The sequence below is a fragment of the Anolis sagrei genome, chromosome 11 (genome assembly GCF_037176765.1).
Source record: "Anolis sagrei isolate rAnoSag1 chromosome 11, rAnoSag1.mat, whole genome shotgun sequence".
NCBI classification, from domain to species: Eukaryota; Metazoa; Chordata; class Lepidosauria; order Squamata; family Dactyloidae; genus Anolis; species Anolis sagrei.
In genome coordinates, this window is record NC_090031.1 from 33,916,014 (window position 1) to 33,934,643 (window position 18,630).

General features: G+C 47.5%; 1 protein-coding gene across 1 annotated transcript in view; it reads left to right on the forward strand.

The window, feature by feature from the left end:
* SSH2 (slingshot protein phosphatase 2) overlaps positions 1-18,399 on the forward strand; it is a 103,414-nt gene extending 85,015 nt beyond the window's left edge. Inside the window, exons 9-15 of the mRNA XM_067472181.1 lie at positions 1,300-1,393; positions 1,495-1,623; positions 2,204-2,250; positions 3,167-3,317; positions 3,430-3,626; positions 9,557-10,430; positions 11,562-18,399. Of these exons, the coding sequence (XP_067328282.1) occupies positions 1,300-1,393; positions 1,495-1,623; positions 2,204-2,250; positions 3,167-3,317; positions 3,430-3,626; positions 9,557-10,430; positions 11,562-13,394 (3,325 nt within the window). The 3' untranslated portion in view covers positions 13,395-18,399. The remainder of the gene's footprint in view (positions 1-1,299; positions 1,394-1,494; positions 1,624-2,203; positions 2,251-3,166; positions 3,318-3,429; positions 3,627-9,556; positions 10,431-11,561) is intronic.
* Positions 18,400-18,630: the final 231 nt, after the last annotated feature.

Sequence of the window (18,630 nt, forward strand, 5' to 3'; positions counted from 1 at the left end):
ATAGCTTTATAATAATGATAACTAGTAATAATAATAATAATAATAATAATAGTACTTCCTTTGTCTCCCAGCCTATCTCCCCATGGGGACCCAGGCCGGCTTCCAACATGGTAATAGGCAAACATTCAATGCCTATATAAACAATGCAGAGCTAGATATAGATCTATAATTATATATACTAACTTCACATATGCATTTCCCCCTGAAACGTTTGCAAATCCTCTCTCTATATATGTGCACTTTCCTCCTGCAATATTTGCAAACCCAATATATCTATGTTTATATCTCCCTCTCTCTATGTATATATGTGCGTGTGTGCATTTGCCCTGCAATATTTGCAAGCCCTATATATCTATATTCATATCTGTCTAGACATGTCTATATATATGTGTGTGTGTGTGTGTGCGTGCGCGTGTGTGTGCGCGCGCGCGTGTGTGTGTGTGTGTGCATTTCCCCCCGTTATACTTGCAAACCCTATATATATCCATATTTATAGATATGTATTTAGGTTTTGTAGATACTTGCAAACATTTGAGGGGAAAAATTCATATATAATAATAATGTATACATACAGATACAGATAGATAGATATAGATACAAATACAGATATACAGGTACATGGAAATCTCTAGATATCTATGTTTATAGGTTTTGCAAAGACCTGCAAACATACGAGGGGAAAATCATATATTAAATTAGATAAATAGAGATAATATATAAGTTCATAGGGATTGCAAAGGCTTGCAGGGGGAAATGCCTATATATCTGTAGGAGAAATTAACAAATATTTCAGGGGGAAATGCTATTATAAGACTAATGGATATATATGGTTTGCAAAGATTTCAGGAGAAACATGCATATTATATAGAAACATATTTATAAACCTATAGCGTACACTTCCAAGGGAACAAAAATGCAATACATTTAGATACACCAAAAAAACCAGGAAATTGGTTGGGTTTGAAAGAGCCATACAAACAAGGAGGATATGAAATATATCCCCTTTCCCTCCTTCCCTCCCTTTTGACTGGAAGAGAAAACACACTGTTTGGGGAGGGCAAGAGGAGAGAGAAATAGATCATATATTGCAAGCAAAAAGGCTGGAAAACCCGGCTTATCTTTGAGTATATACGGTAGTTTGGAGTTTGCTCGCTCTGCAAGAAACGTGAACTTTAAAGCAGTGCCTCTTTTGCATCCCTTTGGAACACATGAAAAGCAAATACCTGTGTCCTCTGGAGGCCTGAGGGATGGCCCTCCAACTTGGCTTATTTCTCTCTCTCTGTCTCTTTCCCTCCGCAGCCCCACAGAACGCGAACGAACAGAGCGCTTAATCAAGACAAAGCTGCGGGAGATTATGATGCAGAAGGACCTGGAGAACATCACGTCGAAGGAGGTGAGAAGGAGAGGAGGAGGAGGAGAGGCCTGCTTCACCAACAGAGGAGTAAGTCAGTCATAGGCTAAAGACCCTCTTCGCCTCTCTTTATCGTCTTCTAGATCCGAACAGAGCTGGAGATGCAGATGGCCTGCAACCTGAGAGAGTTCAAGGAGTTCATCGACAATGAGATGATCGTCATCCTGGGACAGATGGATAGCCCCACCCAGATCTTCGACCATGTCTTTCTGGTAAGGCCTTGGATGGTGGAAACATCAGTCAGCATCCTGTCGGTGACACATATTTATCCAGGGATGCATGGCATAGACATCCTGTGATAATGCACCATCTCTCATTAAGAACTTATCTGTTCTTAAGGTGAAAAGCACACATCTGCATTTTAGATGGATTAGGAATCAGCTGGTTTCCCCTGTAATAGGCAGTAAGAGCACCTAAAGCTTTGGAGAGCTTCTGTTCAGCCATTTCAAAGCTCCCTGCTTGTGTGGTGATGGCACGATCGTCAGCATAGATGAAATTCTCTGTCCCTTCTGGAAGTGGCTGATCATTTGCGTAAATGTTAAACATTGATGGAGAGAGCACACTCCCCTGAGGCAGGCCGTTCTTCTGCTTCTTTGATCCTGGAACTCAACAAAAAAGCTCCTGTGGGAACATACATGGCTCTATTTTTCCATAATTTCATAGTGCAAAATAAGTCTCTCCAGAACTTCGTAAAGATAGCACATCTGCGTTGATTTCCTTTCATTTCTTGACCTCTTTCTGATTTTTTTGTCGTGTTGCATGATTATTATTCTTTCTCTTGTCTCACTCCAGGGCTCAGAGTGGAACGCCTCCAACTTGGAAGACCTGCAGAACCGAGGGTACGTTTGGGGGGAAAAACTTTCCAGTGATGACCAGGAAGCTGGTTTGCAGGGTCTGTGGGTGGATTAGCTTTCTCATTGTCTGGGGCACCTTCCTTCCATTCCTCCCACCCTCCTTCCCTCTGCTCCCTTCCTTCCTTCCTTCTTCCCCTCCCTCTGCTCACTTCCTTCTCTCCTTTCTTTCTTCCTTCCTTCCTTCCTTCCTTCCTTCCTTCCTTCCTTCCTTCTCTCCTTCCCTCCCTCCCTCCCTTTGTTCGCTCCTTCCCTCCCTTCCTCCCCTCCCTCCACTCCCTTCCTTCTCTCCTTTCTTCTTCCTCTCCTTCCTTCCTCCTGTTCCTCCCTCTGCTCACTTTATTCTCTCTTCCTTTCTTCCCTCCTTCTGCTCCTTCCCTCCCTCCCTCCCTTTGTTTGCTCCTTCCTTCCCTCCTTCCTTACTTCCTCCACTCCCTTTCTTCCCTCCTTTCTTCCTCCTTCCTCCCTCCCTCTGCTCACTTCCTTCTCTTCTTCCTTTCTTCCCTCCTTCTCCCCTCCCTCCCTTCATTTGCTCCTTCCCTTCTTCCTTCCCTCCCCTCCCTCCATTCCTTTCCTCCCTCTTTCTTCCTCTCCTTCCTTCCTCCCCTTCCTCCCTCTGCTCACTTCTCTCATTCCTTTCTTCCCTCCCTCCCTCCTCCCCTCCCTCCCTTTGTTTGTTCCTTCCTTCCCTCCTTCCTTACTTCCTCCCCTCCCTCTGCTCTGTCCCTCCATTCTTTCACTCCTTCCCTCTCTCCTTCCTTACTTCCTACCCTCCCTCTGCTCCCTTCCTTTCTTTCCTTCCCTCTCTCCTTCCTTTCATCTTCCTCTCCTCCCCTCCCACCCTCTGATCCCTCCCTCCCTCCTTCCTTCCTTCCCTCTCTCACCTCTTCCATTTCTTACACAGGGTACGCTACATACTGAACGTCACTCGCGAGATCGATAACTTCTTCCCCGGGGTTTTCGAATACCACAACATCCGCGTTTATGACGAGGAGGCAACGGACCTGTTGGCGTACTGGAACGACACCTACAAGTTCATCTCCAAAGCAAAGCAAGTCTCTCCTTTCTTTCTTTTTCCCTCCCTCCCCCAGGCGTTGGTTGTATTCAGGGAGAGGTCAGCATTGCCTTCCTCGTATAAACATCCTTTCGTTCCCTCTCTGCAGAAAGAACGGATCCAAGTGCCTGGTTCACTGCAAGATGGGAGTCAGCCGCTCGGCCTCCACGGTGATCGCGTACGCCATGAAGGAATACGGCTGGAACCTCGACCGGGCCTACGATTACGTGAAGGAGCGCCGGACCGTCACCAAGCCCAACCCCAGCTTCATGAGGCAGCTGGAGGAATACCAAGGCATCCTCTTGGCCAGGTAAGAGCCAAACAGGCCTGGGCTAGGCCTCACAGGGCAGAGTGCTAGAAATGGTTACCAAAAGCTCAAGATAGATGGACAGAGAATGTATCGGAACTCATGAGAGTGCTGTTGCTGTCCAGTCCCTTTTCCTTGCTGCGATTGATAGTTCTGGACACACTCCCAGGGTTGACCCCACATACAGCACAATGCAGTAGTCTTAACTATCGTGCCATGATTGATGTTAAAGGTAGAAAATTGTATTCTTCTTGTTATGAATGGTAAGTAATCTCTCCTTCAAGTTAATGGTGTACAGTGTTCCCTCGCTACTTTGCATTTCGCTTTTCGTGGACTTGCTGTTTCGTGGGTTTTTGCCTCTCAGTTTTGGACAATAGTTGCTGTTGCCCAGAGCAACTTACAAGATATATATATACATACAATATATTATATTATTAGTATAGTAAAATATCAGTATTAAATATTACTATATTGCATTATAACATTATATTGTAATATTATTAGTAATATTACATGTAAGCTATATAAATAAAAATGTAATGTCCGTTTGTGGGATTAACAGAACTCAAAAACTACTGGACGAATGGACACCAAATTTGGACACAAGACACCTCTCAGGCCAATGAGTGACCATCACTCATAAAAGCACTGAAAAACACAGTGGAAGGGACTTAAAAAGCCAAAAAAACAAAAAATACATTACAACGCATGTGCAAAACCACATATGTACACAAACACATATATACAGAAATATATACACACATATATGCACACACAAAACACATACACAGAAAGGGGGATGGAGAGAAGGAGAGAAGGATGGAGAGAAAGAGGGAAAGAAGGAGAGAAGGAAAGAAAGAAAGGTAAAGAAGGAAGGAAGGAGAGAAGGAATGAAAGAGGGAGGGAAGGAAGGAAGGAAGGAAAGAGACACGGAAGGATATTATTATTATTATAACTTTATTTGTACCCCGCTAGCATCTCCCAAAGGACTCGATGCGGCTTACAAAGGCCAAGGCCTCAAAACACAACACAACAATACAATATCTAAAGCAAATTAAAAACAGTTAAGCAGAATAAACAACAGCAATAACAATACATCGAGACATCAAGACACTATAAGACTGGGCCAGGCCAGAGAAATGGGTACAAGATTAAAAGTGCTGATGTGGCAGGAGGAATGTAGGATTATAAAGTAAGTGCAGTGTGCAGTGATCTTGGTTCTACTAAAGTGCTTCTAGGACTTGGTATTGGGATAGAACTAAAGAGCAAAGGAAGCGAGAAAAGAAACGGGTAGAGAAAGGGAAAAAAGGGAAGGAAGGAGAGAAATAAAGGAGGGAAAGAGAGAGAAAAGTCTGGCCACAGCAACACGTGGCAGGCACAGCTAGTATAAAATATATAATTATAATCCATTATTATTATTATTATTATTATTATTATTTTTATATTGCATTCAATTATAATATTATAAGTATTATATGTATTTACAATATATTACATACATATATACAAAAACACACACACACACACATATATATATATATATGCGCGAGATACAGATGCACACACACGCACAGATATAGATATAGATATCTATGATATACATATATAACATCCCTACTTTTCGTGAGTGGTCCTAGAATGTAATACCTACGAGAAGTGAGGGAACACTGTACATGTGTGAAAAAAGTCACCAGTTTTGCTTTCTGGCTCACGATATAGTCCGGAAAGTCATTGCCAGCTTGGAGCAGTTGGACGCCCTCCCCCTGTTTTCCTTCTCTCTATCCAACCGGTTTGTTTTCGAAACCCGAGATCCCCATCATCTGATTTGGGGAAAGACACGTGTTGATATGGCAATCTCTGGTCCGTGTGTGTTTGTGTTTTCCTTTCCTTTCCACGCAAGTTTGTTTTGCCCACAATATTGTCCCCGTGTGATCTTCTGAGAGAGACGATGACAGTTCAGAGGGAAAGGGAAATCAAAGAGATGTTGTGTTCCGCCAAAGGAATCCTGTTCAGTGTCAGACCCTTTGAAGGTGGCAAGAGAGAGCCAAAAGGAGCCTTCAGACTCCAGGAACTGGCTGCACCCAAAAGTGGTGCCAGACTGCATTAATTCTATGGTGTTGACTCGCCCTTTGAGACTCAAATGGGGGACCATGCCTGCCAGAGATGCGGGTGAAATGCCCAGAGAGAACGCTTCTGGAACATGGCCATACACCCCGAAAAACTTACAACAATCCAGTGATTCCAGCCATGAAAACCATCGGAGAAATGAGCACTAATGCGAGGTAAACAGCAGAAAAGCAAGAGTGAGGTTGTGTTTCCGATCCCCTTTTATCCTTTGCTATCCTCCAATGTCGTCTTGTTTACCAACTCCACCTGCCTGCGGGGCAGATCAAGCGCTGATTCACGTTCACATGGTCGAGACTTGGGTTTCAGGCCCGGCTGATCGGCACAAGGAAAGTGCTGCAAATCTCCAATTACACATTAAGCGGGAACCGGCAGCAAGGGGCAAACTGCATTCCTCCCATCCTGTTGTCGTCTTTGTGCCACCACTCAAAAGAATCCCCTGTCTGAGGGTCACAGTCTGATAAACGACAACTCTGTGCGTTCCTTTCCCTAATTTATAAAATATTTCTCTACTGTTCATTTGGGCAGCAAACGTGCTGCCCAAAGCAATTGCCGCGAAGCAACTCATCCAGAAGGCAGTACAATCAAAACAACGGACGCTTGACAACAGGACTGGCTCAGGCCGAGCTGAAAGATAAACTCGGGTTGCGTAACGGTCAAGACAAGCAGAGAGTTAATAACACTAATAATACATAATAATAATACATAATAATAATAATAATAATAATAATAAACTTTATTTATACCCCACCACCTTTATTTATTTATTTATTTATTTATTATTAAACTTTATTTGTACCCCGCTAGCATCTCCCGAAGGACTCAATGCGGCTTACAAAGGCCAAGGCCTCAACACACAACACAACAATACAAAACCTAAGGCAAATTAAAAACAATTAAAGCAATATAAACAACAGGCAATAAACAATACACTAAGACACAATAAAACTGGGCCGGGCCAAAGTAATGGGTACAGGATTTATTTATGTAAAACATTTATATTCCGCCCTTCTCACCCCGAAGGGGACTCAGGGCGAAGCACAGCATATATACGGCAAACATTCAATTCCGGGACACAAATTCACATACAATACATAAACATAAACATTATTGCCCTGTCCTGAAATCTTGGTCCCACAGCCAAGTTTTGAGCATCCTTCTAAAGGACAGGAGGGAGGGGGCCGACCTGATCTCACCAGGAAGGGAGTTCCATAGCCGGGGAGCCATCACCGAGAAGGCCCTGTCTCTCGTCTCCACAATGGCGAGACGGAAAGCAGGGTCTCCCCGGAGGATCTTAATCTCCGCGATGGTTCATACGGGGAGATGCACTCGGACAGGTAATTTGGGCAGGGTCCATTTAGGGCTTGATAGGCCAAAGCCAGCCCTTTGAATGGTGCCCGGTAGCAAACTGGCAGCCAGTGGAGCTGGCAAAACATTATTATTATTATTATTATTATTATTATTATTATTAAACGTTATTTGTACCCCGCTAGCATCTCCCGAAGGACTTGATGAGGCTTACGCAGGCCAAGGCCTCAACACAACAGCAGCATAACAACAACAATACAATTCAAAGCCAATCAAAAAACATAAAGCAATAACAACAACATTACACCATGACACAGTAAAAACCAGGGCCGGGCCAAGTGATGGGTACAGATTAAAAAGTGTTGGGTGTGACAGGGGGCATCATGTTGGATTTCTGGGCAAGTGCAATATGCAGAAAATCTTAAACCCTAATAAATAAATAATGTCAAGGGAAAACCTTTGCCTTTACCTTAAATGTCAGGTTGGGTTTCATTGCTCATCTTTCCCTCTTGATGCCCTTCAAATGCCACTGTTTTCCTAGCCCCAGAGGACTTTTCTCCTTTGCTTGAAAGAGGCCTAGGTATCAGGACCTGGGGGGGGGGGGGGGTCTCAACCAGGAGCCCATTTTCAAGCATAGAAGGATTTTGAATGGAGCGTGTGCTCCCTCTGGCGGCTGTGGTGTCGAAGTACAATTCAGAGGAGAGAGAACCAAAGGATCCCAAGCTTTTCCTGAAGGAAGTACAGTGTTCCCTCACTGACTGCGGTGTTGTGTTCCAGGACTACCCGCGAAAAGTGAAAATCCGCAAAGTAGGGACGCTATACATGGGTGAGGCAGAAGCGAGGGGAGATTTAAAGGCACCGTGCACTTCTTTTTTGTTGTTGTTAGCTATCTCTGCTTTTGGAACGTCACGCTGGGCAATGGCAACCATTCATAAACTGGGAGGCAAAAACCCGCGAAACACCGAGTCCGCGAAAAGCGAACCGCGAAGTAGCGAGGGAACACTAGGAGCTTGCAACCATTGCTAGAGAATAAGGAAGGACCCAGGAGTGAATGCCATTCCCTTATTGTGATAGACGTATGTCTGTACCGAGAGAAATTCGACTTTTTATGGATTGATTTTTTGGGGAATGGAAATGACCTTCTGTAATGTGCCGTATTTTTGACCCTCCGCATTTTGTGAGTTCAACTTCTGCGGATTTGATTATTTGTGGATAATAATAATAATAATAATAACAACAACAACAACAATAATGGACTGCCCTTGGATATTGAATTAAATTGGTGACCGCTGACTACTTGTTGTTCGTTTTTATATTGTTTTTTATTATTTAAAGCTTTTATAGCCCGGTCTTCTCGACCTTCGAAGAGGGACTCAGGCCGGTTCACAACAGGAGATTCATAGACAATTAGGATAAAACATAACGCATCATAATGCATCAATACATAAAATACATTAAAATACAGATCATACAATTACATAAGGCCAGGGTGTCAGAGTAGAATCACAAATTCATCACCATCCGTCAGTGTGGTCAGCAATTATTGACTCAGTCATCATTCTGCAAATGCTATATTCCAAAGCCACGATTTTGCCAGCTTCCTAAAAGTCAGGAGGGAAGGGGCAGGTCTAATCTCCAGTGGGAGAGAGTTCCAGAGCCAAGGGGCTACCACCAAGAAGGCTCTGTCCCTCATCCCCACCAAACGCGATTGTGAGGGTGGTGGGACCGAGAACAGGACCCCTCCAGAAGATCTTAACAACCTTGATGGTTCATAGGGGAGAATCTGTTCAAACAGGTAAACTGGGCTGGAGTCGTTTAGGGATTTATAGGTCAACACCAGCACATTGAATTGTGCTCGGAAGCTAATTGGCAGTCAGTGGAGCTGGCGCAACAGAGGAGTCATATGTTCCCTGTAGCCCGCTCCTGTTAGTAGTCTGGCTGTCGCTCGTTGGACTAGTTGAAGCTTCCGGGCAGTCTTCAGAGGCAACCCCACGTAGAGAGCGTTGCAGTAGTCTATACGGGATGTAACCAGAGCGTGGTTGTCTATATTGTTTATATGGTTTTATATTGTTATTATTACATTGTTGTTAATTGTATATTTATGTTTTGATGTGGGCGCCATGGGGTGCCGCTTTGTTAGCCGTCCTGAGTCCCTCTGAGGAGGTTCAGAAAGGACAAGATACAAAAACCCTAAATAAATAAACAAACAATAGTAATAATAAACTTTATTTGTATCCCACCACCATCTCCCCAAAGGGGACTCGATGGTTGAGAATAGATTTGATTCATTCTCTAGAAATCTCGAGATCCTCCGGCGTGTTCCTGTGTTTGCAGAAGTTTTACCAATTTCAGAATTCTGTGCGGAATGTGATCGAGGAAGGGAGCATTTGTATCTTTCTCGGCCTAATCCTGTCCGAGATGCAGTGGTGTTTTCTCTTCTCTGATTGTATCTAAGCCAGACTTGAAGCCCATCTTAATCCCAGTTCTTTTCTCTCCACCAGCAAGCAGAGGCACAACAAGTTGTGGCGCTCGCACTCGGACAGCGATCTCTCCGACCACCACGAGCCCATGGGCAAATCTGGGATGGAGGTCAGCAAGAAGGAGATCACGACCTCGGCCGACCAGATCTCGGAGAACAAGATCTCCAATTGCCTCCAACACGCGCCAACGTTGCCGGGCCTCCCCGCCGGCCCTCCCCTTGAACCCCTGTGCCATTCCGGCCCCAATCTCTTAGGAAACCTGTGCAACAAGGAGCGGGTGATCCAGCTGGAGATATCGTCGCGAGACTACAACACTGAGCAGTTGGAGGACAAGTTGAACTTGAACAACCTCAACGGCTGTCCCTCCGGGTGTTGCTTGGACGACGCTCCGTTCCCTTTGGACAATTGCGATGCGTCGGATGCCTTACTGCAGCAAGGAGGGGCCTTGGAGGTGGGGGCCGGATTCCCGGACTTGGCGGTAGAGGATTTGGAAAGCGACGCCCTCAAGCAAGGAGACGGGAACGTTCACTTGATGCCCATGGAAGAGCTGGAGTCTTGCTTGCGAGACGTTTCCGGACAGAACTCTCCCAGCCCGCCAACGCTGGCCGTTGTGCCGACGCAACCCGAGGGGCAGGAGGCTGACTTTGGTGCCGACCGGATCGACTTCTTCAGTGCCTTGGAGAAGTTTGTGGAGCTCTCTCAGGAGAGCCGGCCCCGAGCGTGCTCCCATTCCAGGACGGAGGAGCAAGTCGGCAACCGGAACGGCCTCTCCAGGATCTCGGCCTTGGAGCTGTCGCCTTCGGAAGCCACGGAAGAGGCTCGGCCAAGAAACAACTCCGCAGGCAACTCCCCACAGGCATCGGAGGAATCTTCTCTGGAGGACGACCAGCTAAAGGTACAAAACGTGGGAAAGGACATGCTATTATTTTTTCAATAGGCAATTTATCTCCCTAGGCCTGTGATGGTGAACCTATGACATGCGTGTCAGCACTGACACGCATGGCTATTTTTGATGACACATTTCTAGGACATATTGCTGGGAGTTTCCTTATTCTGGGAAGGCACACTAGAGCAACCACGTTTTCAGGCTCCTTCTAAAGACTGCCAACGTTGGGGCATGCCTGATGTCCTTGGGGAGTGAGTTCCAGAGTTGAGGGGCCACCACCGAGAAGGCCCTCTCCCTCGTCCCCACCAATCGCGCCTGCGATGGACACATACACACAAATATATACACACTCAAAACACATCTACACAGACTGGGCCACAGCAATGCGTGCCAGGGGACAGCTAGTTATAAATATAGGAAAGTGGTGCAGCCGAAGCGCGCTGGGCCCATAACCCTTGTTGGTGATTCTGAGCTGTTAGGTTCAAAATAAGCGTCATTTGGGGTGATACCACCATAAATATAGCAGAGTACCAGAAGTAAACTTCATAACCAGCAGAAACTTACCTGTGGTGAAACTGGGGTGTGCTTCTATTCTTGGGAAGGCACAAGATTGCAGAGTCAGAACTTTAGCTTCCGAAATATATATTGAAGTAAATTTATTTATTTATTATTTATTTACAGCTTTTATATTCTGCCCTTCTTCTCACCCCACAGGGGACTCAGGGCGGATTACAGTATACACATATAAGGCAAACATTCAATGCCAATTTTTAACATACCAACATACACAGAGGCAATTTAACTTTTTCTGGCCGCCAGGGGAGCTGTCGCTTTCATCGTCCATCTGCGACGCTGATGAAGCACTTCCGCACTCCCCGCATGCTTCCCCACTGGAATGCTTTGCTGGAGTCTTCTTTATGGCCTCCTAAATCAGTTAATTTAGCCTCCCCACACTTTAAGGTGGTACCTTATTTTCCTACTTGACAGATGCAACTGTCTTTCGGGTTGTAAAAGAAACACATTCTCGATAGAAAAGGTCTTGGGGCGGTTAATGTCGGGGAAACCTTTGCCTTTCCTTTATGGTGAGACTTCATGCTTCTTTTCTTTGTCTTTTTGCTTTCTCTTCCCATCCCCCTCAAGGTTTGTGGCCTGACGCGATCCCATTCGGAAAACGCCATCTCGGTGAAAGAAATAGTCACGGAAATTGAGTCGATCCACCAGGGAGCAGGCCAAGCGAAGACGGATGCTTTGAACAACCCGGTTCCAGCGCCAAAGAGAAACACCGTCCACGAGTTACCGGCAGAATCGGTCTGGGCCTGGGAAGGCAAGCCTGGGAAAGCTGAACCGGGCGAGGGAGGCGGCTCCGTCCCCAAAGAAGTGACGAGAGACTTGCCTTTGAAACTGGACCAAGAGCCGGTTATTGTCCCAGACCCAGAAGAAAGCGGTGACTTGGCAGAAGGCCGAGCGGAAGGTCACGTCAACCCTGGACCGAAATGGTGTCCGGGTTCAGTACGGCGGGCCACCCTTGAGTTTGAAGAGCGCTTGAGGCAGGAGCAAGAGCTGCAGAACGCTTGCCCCGCCGTCGCCTTACCCACCCGGAAGAACTCGAAGAACGAATCTGGGGCAACCGACCTCTCTGCGAAGGGCAAGAATGAAGAACCCTCTCCGGAGCAGACCCAGCTCTCCAAGGAGACCTCGAGAGCTGCCAATGCTGGGAACGGAAGTCGTTCCGAACAGTCCACCGAAAGGCCTTCCTCTCCTTCCCTATCCGCTGAGCTGACGTGGTTGGCCAAAGAGCAGAGGACGATGGCTTCTGTGGAAAGCCAGGAGAAGAGCTCGGCTCCTTGCCGCCTACTCCTCCCCAAAAGGATCGAGATCATCGAGTACACCCATGCGGTCAGGACCCTGGACGTAACCACGGCGGACAGGAGTGGCATGCAAGAGGCATTGGAGAAAAACAAGGCGGGGGCAACCTCTCCGGTGGTGGATGAAAACTGCAATGCGGCCTCGTGCTCCCAGGATCTCATCGAAGCATCGCTTCCGCTCAGACCTTCCGAGCTCAACAGTGGGAATCCGAGGAAAGCCGTCTTCTCATTGAGTAGTCCTGAGGAGCAAGCGGAGGAGGAGAAAACTCTGGGTACGGCTTCTTCGTGCACAAAGCAGGCAAGATGTCCGCCCGTGCTGTGTTGGGATTGCCCGCCCCTCTTCCGCTTGGAGGGCGTCACTCAGGACAGCTCGAGCTCGGATCCCGACCCAACGCCCCGGAAGGGTTACGCCGGGAACGGACAGTTTGCCTTCAAGGAGAGAGGAGGTGCGCTACGCCGGGGGAGCGAGGGCACCTTGACGCACTGGAGCCAAGAGGACTTCGTTTCGCCTCGCACGTTGGGAGCCATGGCGGCGGGGCGGCCCCCGGAAGTATCCGCATCCGCCACCTCCCCGCTTTGCCTCCTCCTGCCCCGCAGATTTAGCGGTGGCGATCTCAAAGGCCCCAAGCGCCACGCCAAGGAGTTGGGCACCCGGGTCCGGCAAGCAGGCCTCACCGCCCCGTCCCACATGAAGCGCTCCGCCTCCTTGGCCAAGCTGGACCGCCTGAACTTGTCGAAAGACGACTTGCCCGGGAGAGACGCTCTCCCGGCGTTGGGGCGTGGGGGTCCCAGCTCTTCCGCCCCGGCGCCCGCTCCCTTGTCGCCCCAACCCACAGTGCATTTAGTGGAACCGCTCAAACTGACGGAGCGCATTGCTCTGAGCAGCCCGGTGGAGAGGCCTTTGGTCCAATACACCAAAGAGTTCGATCCTGCCCAGGCGCTCCCAGACGCCAAATTGACTAGCACCCAAACGGCTGCAACGCCCTCGGTATCCGCGGCTGTCCCGGCCCTCCCTCGCTATCCACACAGTCGAACTCGACCTCCCAGAAGACCGCGGAAAGCGAGCGACCGCAAGCGTACCACCAACCCACTGTACAATACCATGTGAACTTGGGTCCTCTTTCTCCTTCACCCCAAATTTTGGCAACCTCCTTGTTATGTTCTTCAAATGGGGCAGATGTAATATATATTGAGACATGCACTTTATTAGTTAGGATAATTTTTTTTATATTCCCCCCCCCCCCCAATATATATATGTTTGTTCATTTTTACCGTTCTTGTTGCATGTAGGTTTCGAGGTGGCCAGTTTCATCGTGGTGTCCCCTCTTCTTCCCCATGCAAGCGACTGCAATATCATCACAGGGTTTCATTTTTTTTGGTTTTTGATATTTTCATATTAAAAAACATATATTTTTTGTTTTTTGGAAATTGATAAACTTCAGCAGTGGGTTTTGGTTTTGAGGGCTTTGTCTTAAGAGAACATCCTCCTCAAGAAGGGGGGAAACCAGGTCTTTCCCGTCCTTTGCTCTGCATTTTTCTTCCTCATATGGAGTTAACGTGGTGCTATTTGAGGTTCATCTGTTTCAAAATTCTGTCTAGTCAGTGGTTAGACAGTGGAAAGATCCTGAGCATCTCCGTGTTTGCTTTGAACTCTTTTTCTTGTTTCATTGTACAATCCTATTGGGTATGCAGAGGGCAAAAATATTGATATTTGTGCCAAATTATCCTTATTCCTATGAACGATCTGCCAGTTCTTTCAGCTTCTGGGTTTCCTTCTAAAGCAGGCATGGGCAAACTAAGGCCCGTGGACCAGATGCGGCTCCCTGGGTACTAACTTCAGGTCCTCCTCATTTTCCCTGTCCTCTTGGCATAAGGACTTGGTGGCACGCCGGATCCTTATGCCAAAAATATGTGGGAGGAAGGCATGTAGTAGCTGTGAACCCTCTGGAGCACTCCTGGCCACTGTGTTTCTCACCCTCCTCCCGGCATAAGGATGGTGCAAGTGACTCCATCCTTATGCCAGGAGGACGACTCGAGCAAGGCACGTGGTGGCTGAGAGCCCTCCAAAGCACTCTCAGCCACTGTGTTTCTCACCTTCCTCCCGGCATAAGAATGGTGCAAGTGACTCCATCCTTATGCCAGGAGGATGGCTCAAGGAAGGCACGCGGTGGCTGAGAGCCCTCCAGAGCACTCTCGGCCACTGTGTTTCTCACCCTCCTCCCGGCATAAGGATGGTGCAAGTGTCTCCATCCTTATGCCAGGAGGACAGCTCAAGCAAGGCACGCGGTGGCTGAGAGCTCTCCAGAGCACTCTCGGCCACTGTTTCTCATCCTCCTCCCAGCATAAGGTGTGAATGACCCCATCCTTATACCGGAAGGATGACTCGAGCAAGGCACACGGTGGCTGAGAGCCCTTGAGAGCACTCTCAGCCACTGTTTTTCTCACCCCCATCCTTATGCCAGGAGGACGGCTTGAGGAAGGCATGCAGCAGCTGAGAGCCCTCCAAAGCACTCTCAGCCACTGTGTTTCTCACCCTCCTCCTAGCATAAGGTGTGAGCGACCCATCCTTATGCCAGGAGGACAGCTTTAGGAAAGCACGCAGCAGCTAAGAGCCCTCCGGAGCACTCTCAGCCAATGTTTTTCTCGCCCTCCTCCTGGCAAAAGGACGATGCAAGTGACCCCATCCTTATGCCAGGAGGAAGGCACGTGGCGGATGAGAGCCCAAAGCGCTCTCACCTACTGTGTTTCTCACCCTCCTCCTGGCAGAAGGATGGTGTGAGTGACCCCATACTCATGCCAGGAGGATGGCTCGAGGAAAGCATGCTGCTGCTGAGACACCCCCCCCCCCCCCGGAGCACACTCAGCCGCTGCATGTCCTGCCCTCCTTCCAGCGAAGAGGAGAGCCTAAGGATCAGGAGGAGGATGGGAAGGAGAATCGGGGCAGTCGCTGGGAGGACAAGCGGAGGATGACCGGGACCTGCCCCGTCCTTTGCCGGGCACTCCCCACCCAGTGTTCCCTCCTGGCCCCAAGGCAAAAAAAAGTCTTGGACTGGCCAAATTCACTTGGGAATCACATCTGGGAAGGCCACACGCTTCCCGTCCCGGATTCGAGAATTAGGAAAATCCATTCACAAATGGAGAAGGCAGGTGACGGGCTTGCGAGCGAGTCTTTCCCAATTCAAATTTAGAGATACAGAAAAATTTTTGGAAGGTGCGTGTTCTCTTAAAACAAACCTCTTTTTTATTTATTTTACTTTTTTAAAAAGCCCTTTCATTACTTGAATAAAACTGGGGGCCTTTTTGAGTTTGCTTTTTTTAAAAAAAAATAATTCTCGATTCTGCGACAACGTCGTTTTCCCTTTGGGTTCTCCCCGAGTTACAAATCGTCGTCAAGACGCCCTCTTTTCTGTTTGAGAGAAACTGACTTTATAGATATAAATAGATATATAGATATATAAATATATATATATTTCCCTCCTCTCTGGTCCCTATAACCTTTTGCCTAAAGAGTGCCCATCATTTCAACCCTTCAAGTCCAAAGAGGAAGGGGCAAAACAATTTCGTACACTGTACATAGCAGAACCAATGTAGATAACTCTTATTTTGGAAGGGGGGTCTCGTCTCTTCTTTTGCGGAAGGAGCTTCCCTCCTGGATCTCGGTCGTAAACTGGAATATCCGAATTCCTCTGAAATATCCGAATCATGGCCATGTCTCCGTCTCCTCCTCCCGCCGTGTTTGTCTTGCTTTGTTTTTATTTTGTCGGGATGTTTTGTGCCAAAACGTCTGCACTCTCTTATTGATCCCTCTCCTCAAAATAATTTTAGGGATGTCTTGTTTGTTTCTGCTGAATTTTCTATTTACATACAACCCCCCCCCAAAAAAATAAGGTTTTAAATATATATATATATGTATGTGTGTATGATGCCCTCTTGGAAACATTGGGCTATTTTCGGCTTGTTTTGAGGGGCATCTGGGCCGTTTTAGTCCCTCTTTACGAACAGGAATTTATTCTCTCAGCCTAAAAACATGGCCGAAATAGCCTCTCACACTCCTAAAAGGCATTTTGGGGCAAATGGTTTCTTTTGGGGGGGGGGATAATGGAGGGGTGAAGTCCTCCAAGGTCTGTTGCGGCCCCTTTGCCTTCCCGTTGTCCACCTTGGTCATCTCTTGTGCCTCATCCGTTTTTCTATTGTTTGGGCATTTGCTTCTTTTGGGGACTTTCCCCTCTCCATCCTTCCCTTTCTTTGAGAGTGTTTTCTGGCCATCTATTTCTTAGGCATCCCCTATGGAATTCGTGGTTCACCCTGCCTTTATTTTCACGTTTTTGTCTCTCGTTTTTTGCCAAGGTTTTTTTTCCTGAATGGATTTCATATCGGAGTGGGACGGGAAGAACCTCTCCGCACCTCACCAAGGCCTCCGGAAGCCAAATCTGTGCCTTTCCGTTCTTCAGTTCCTTTTCTCGGGCACGAGGGAGACTTTAGGGGTGTCCTTTTATGTCCCTTCCAGGAAACAGAACCCCAAGCTCTCTTTCTGTCAAGGAAAAGGAGGTTTTTTCTGCATCCATCTGGATCCCAAAATCAAAACTGGAACGCCAAGTCTCCATCTGAATACCCCAAGTTAGATCCTTTTGCCGAGGGGGAGGGAAACGAGTTACAATTTTTGTGCTGCTGTTCTTTTTCCAAAGGGCATTCTTCAAGACTGGTATGGATCCTTCCTTCTAACCCATGAAAACCTTTGCTCACAGATTACTTCCGCTTCATCCTCTTTAACCCTCCATTTCCCCCATTTTGTTCGCGGATGACTTCCTCTTTGTCATCTTCGACCCCCCATTTTCCCCTTTTGTTTGCGGATGACTTCCTCTTTGTCATCTTCAACCCTCCAGTTTCCAATTTTGTTCGTGGATGACTTCCACTTTGTCATCTTTGACCCTCCATTTTCCCATTTTGTTCGCGGATGACTTCCTCTTTGTCATCTTCGACCCTCCATTTTCCCATTTTGTTCGCAGGTGACTTCCTCTTTGTCATCTTCGACCCTCCATTTTCCTCTTTTGTTCGCGGATGACTCCCACTTTGTCATCTTCAACCCTCCAGTTTCCAATTTTGTTCGCGGATGACTTCCGCTTTGTCATCTTTGACCCTCCATTTCCCCCTTTTGTTTGTAGATGACTTCCGCTTCCTCTACAACCCTCCATTTCCCACCTTTGTTTGCAGATGACTTTCCGCTTCTCCCTCCATTTCCCCCCTTTTTCTCAGTTTTTCCCTTGTACTGTAAAATCCTCGAAACGGGCCTTGCACAAAGAGCCATGTGTGTGTTTATGTGGGTGAACGACTGTGTGTGTGCGTGTGTGCACAAAGTATTACATTGTGTGTGTGTGTGTGTATAAATATACAGATAATATTTTCTATATCATCCATTTCTCCTTGACTTGTGCATCGAAAGCTCCCGTCTTGATCAGATGGTGCGTTCTCCCTGGATTTTTGTTGGTTTTCAAAACCTGGGGAATGGGATTTTTCTATACCTTTGCTATTAACCCCCCTTGTTACGTTCTCCTCTTCCTTTCCTTCCCTTTGGATGGGCAGCCACGCCATAAAGCCCCACTCCAGTGCCACGATATCTTGAGCCAAGATGGGAAATTGCCCCCAAACTTCCTTTTGAAACCCCTCTGGAACTCGGCACCAAGGGCTTGAACCCGCCTTGAACTCCCCTTTTCAAGCCCACGTTTCTCTTTTCCGCTCCCCGGAAGGCCTTCATCGCAGGTTGGAATCAATGGGTTCGGCACCCTCCAACTGGAATATCGTCATTTTGGACAACAGTGTCTCATTATTACAGGGCTTTGGTGCCTTCTTCCAGCCAAGCTGGGGTCCTGGCACTTCATTTTGGGGAGGGGGGGCAAATTCTTGATAGGACGGGGCAGAACCCCCTTTTTCTTTCATATCCCCCCCCCCCATAACCTTGCTCTTTCCCCTTCCTGACAGTGGCTTGTTGTACCATAGACTTTGACCGACACGATTTGGAGCTGTTTTTCAATGTGAGTTCTCTTTCTCTCTCTCTCTCGCCCGACGGGTGCTGATTCAATGTTCTTGTTACGGAATAAATCTTTATTTTGAGAAAACCCGGCGCCTCTTGGTCTGGATTGGGGGGAAGAGTGGGCATCCGTGGGGCACACAAAGGTGGGGATTGCTTCATCCGATCATCAGTATTCTGTCAACGTGGTTCGTGACACACTTCAAAAATCTCAGGGCTTCTGTGGCTTGTAATCTCTGCTCGGCCATGGAAAACCCCTTGGGTAAGTCAGCCCCAGCTTCTGCCAACCTAGCAGTTCGAAAACATGCGAATGTGAGTA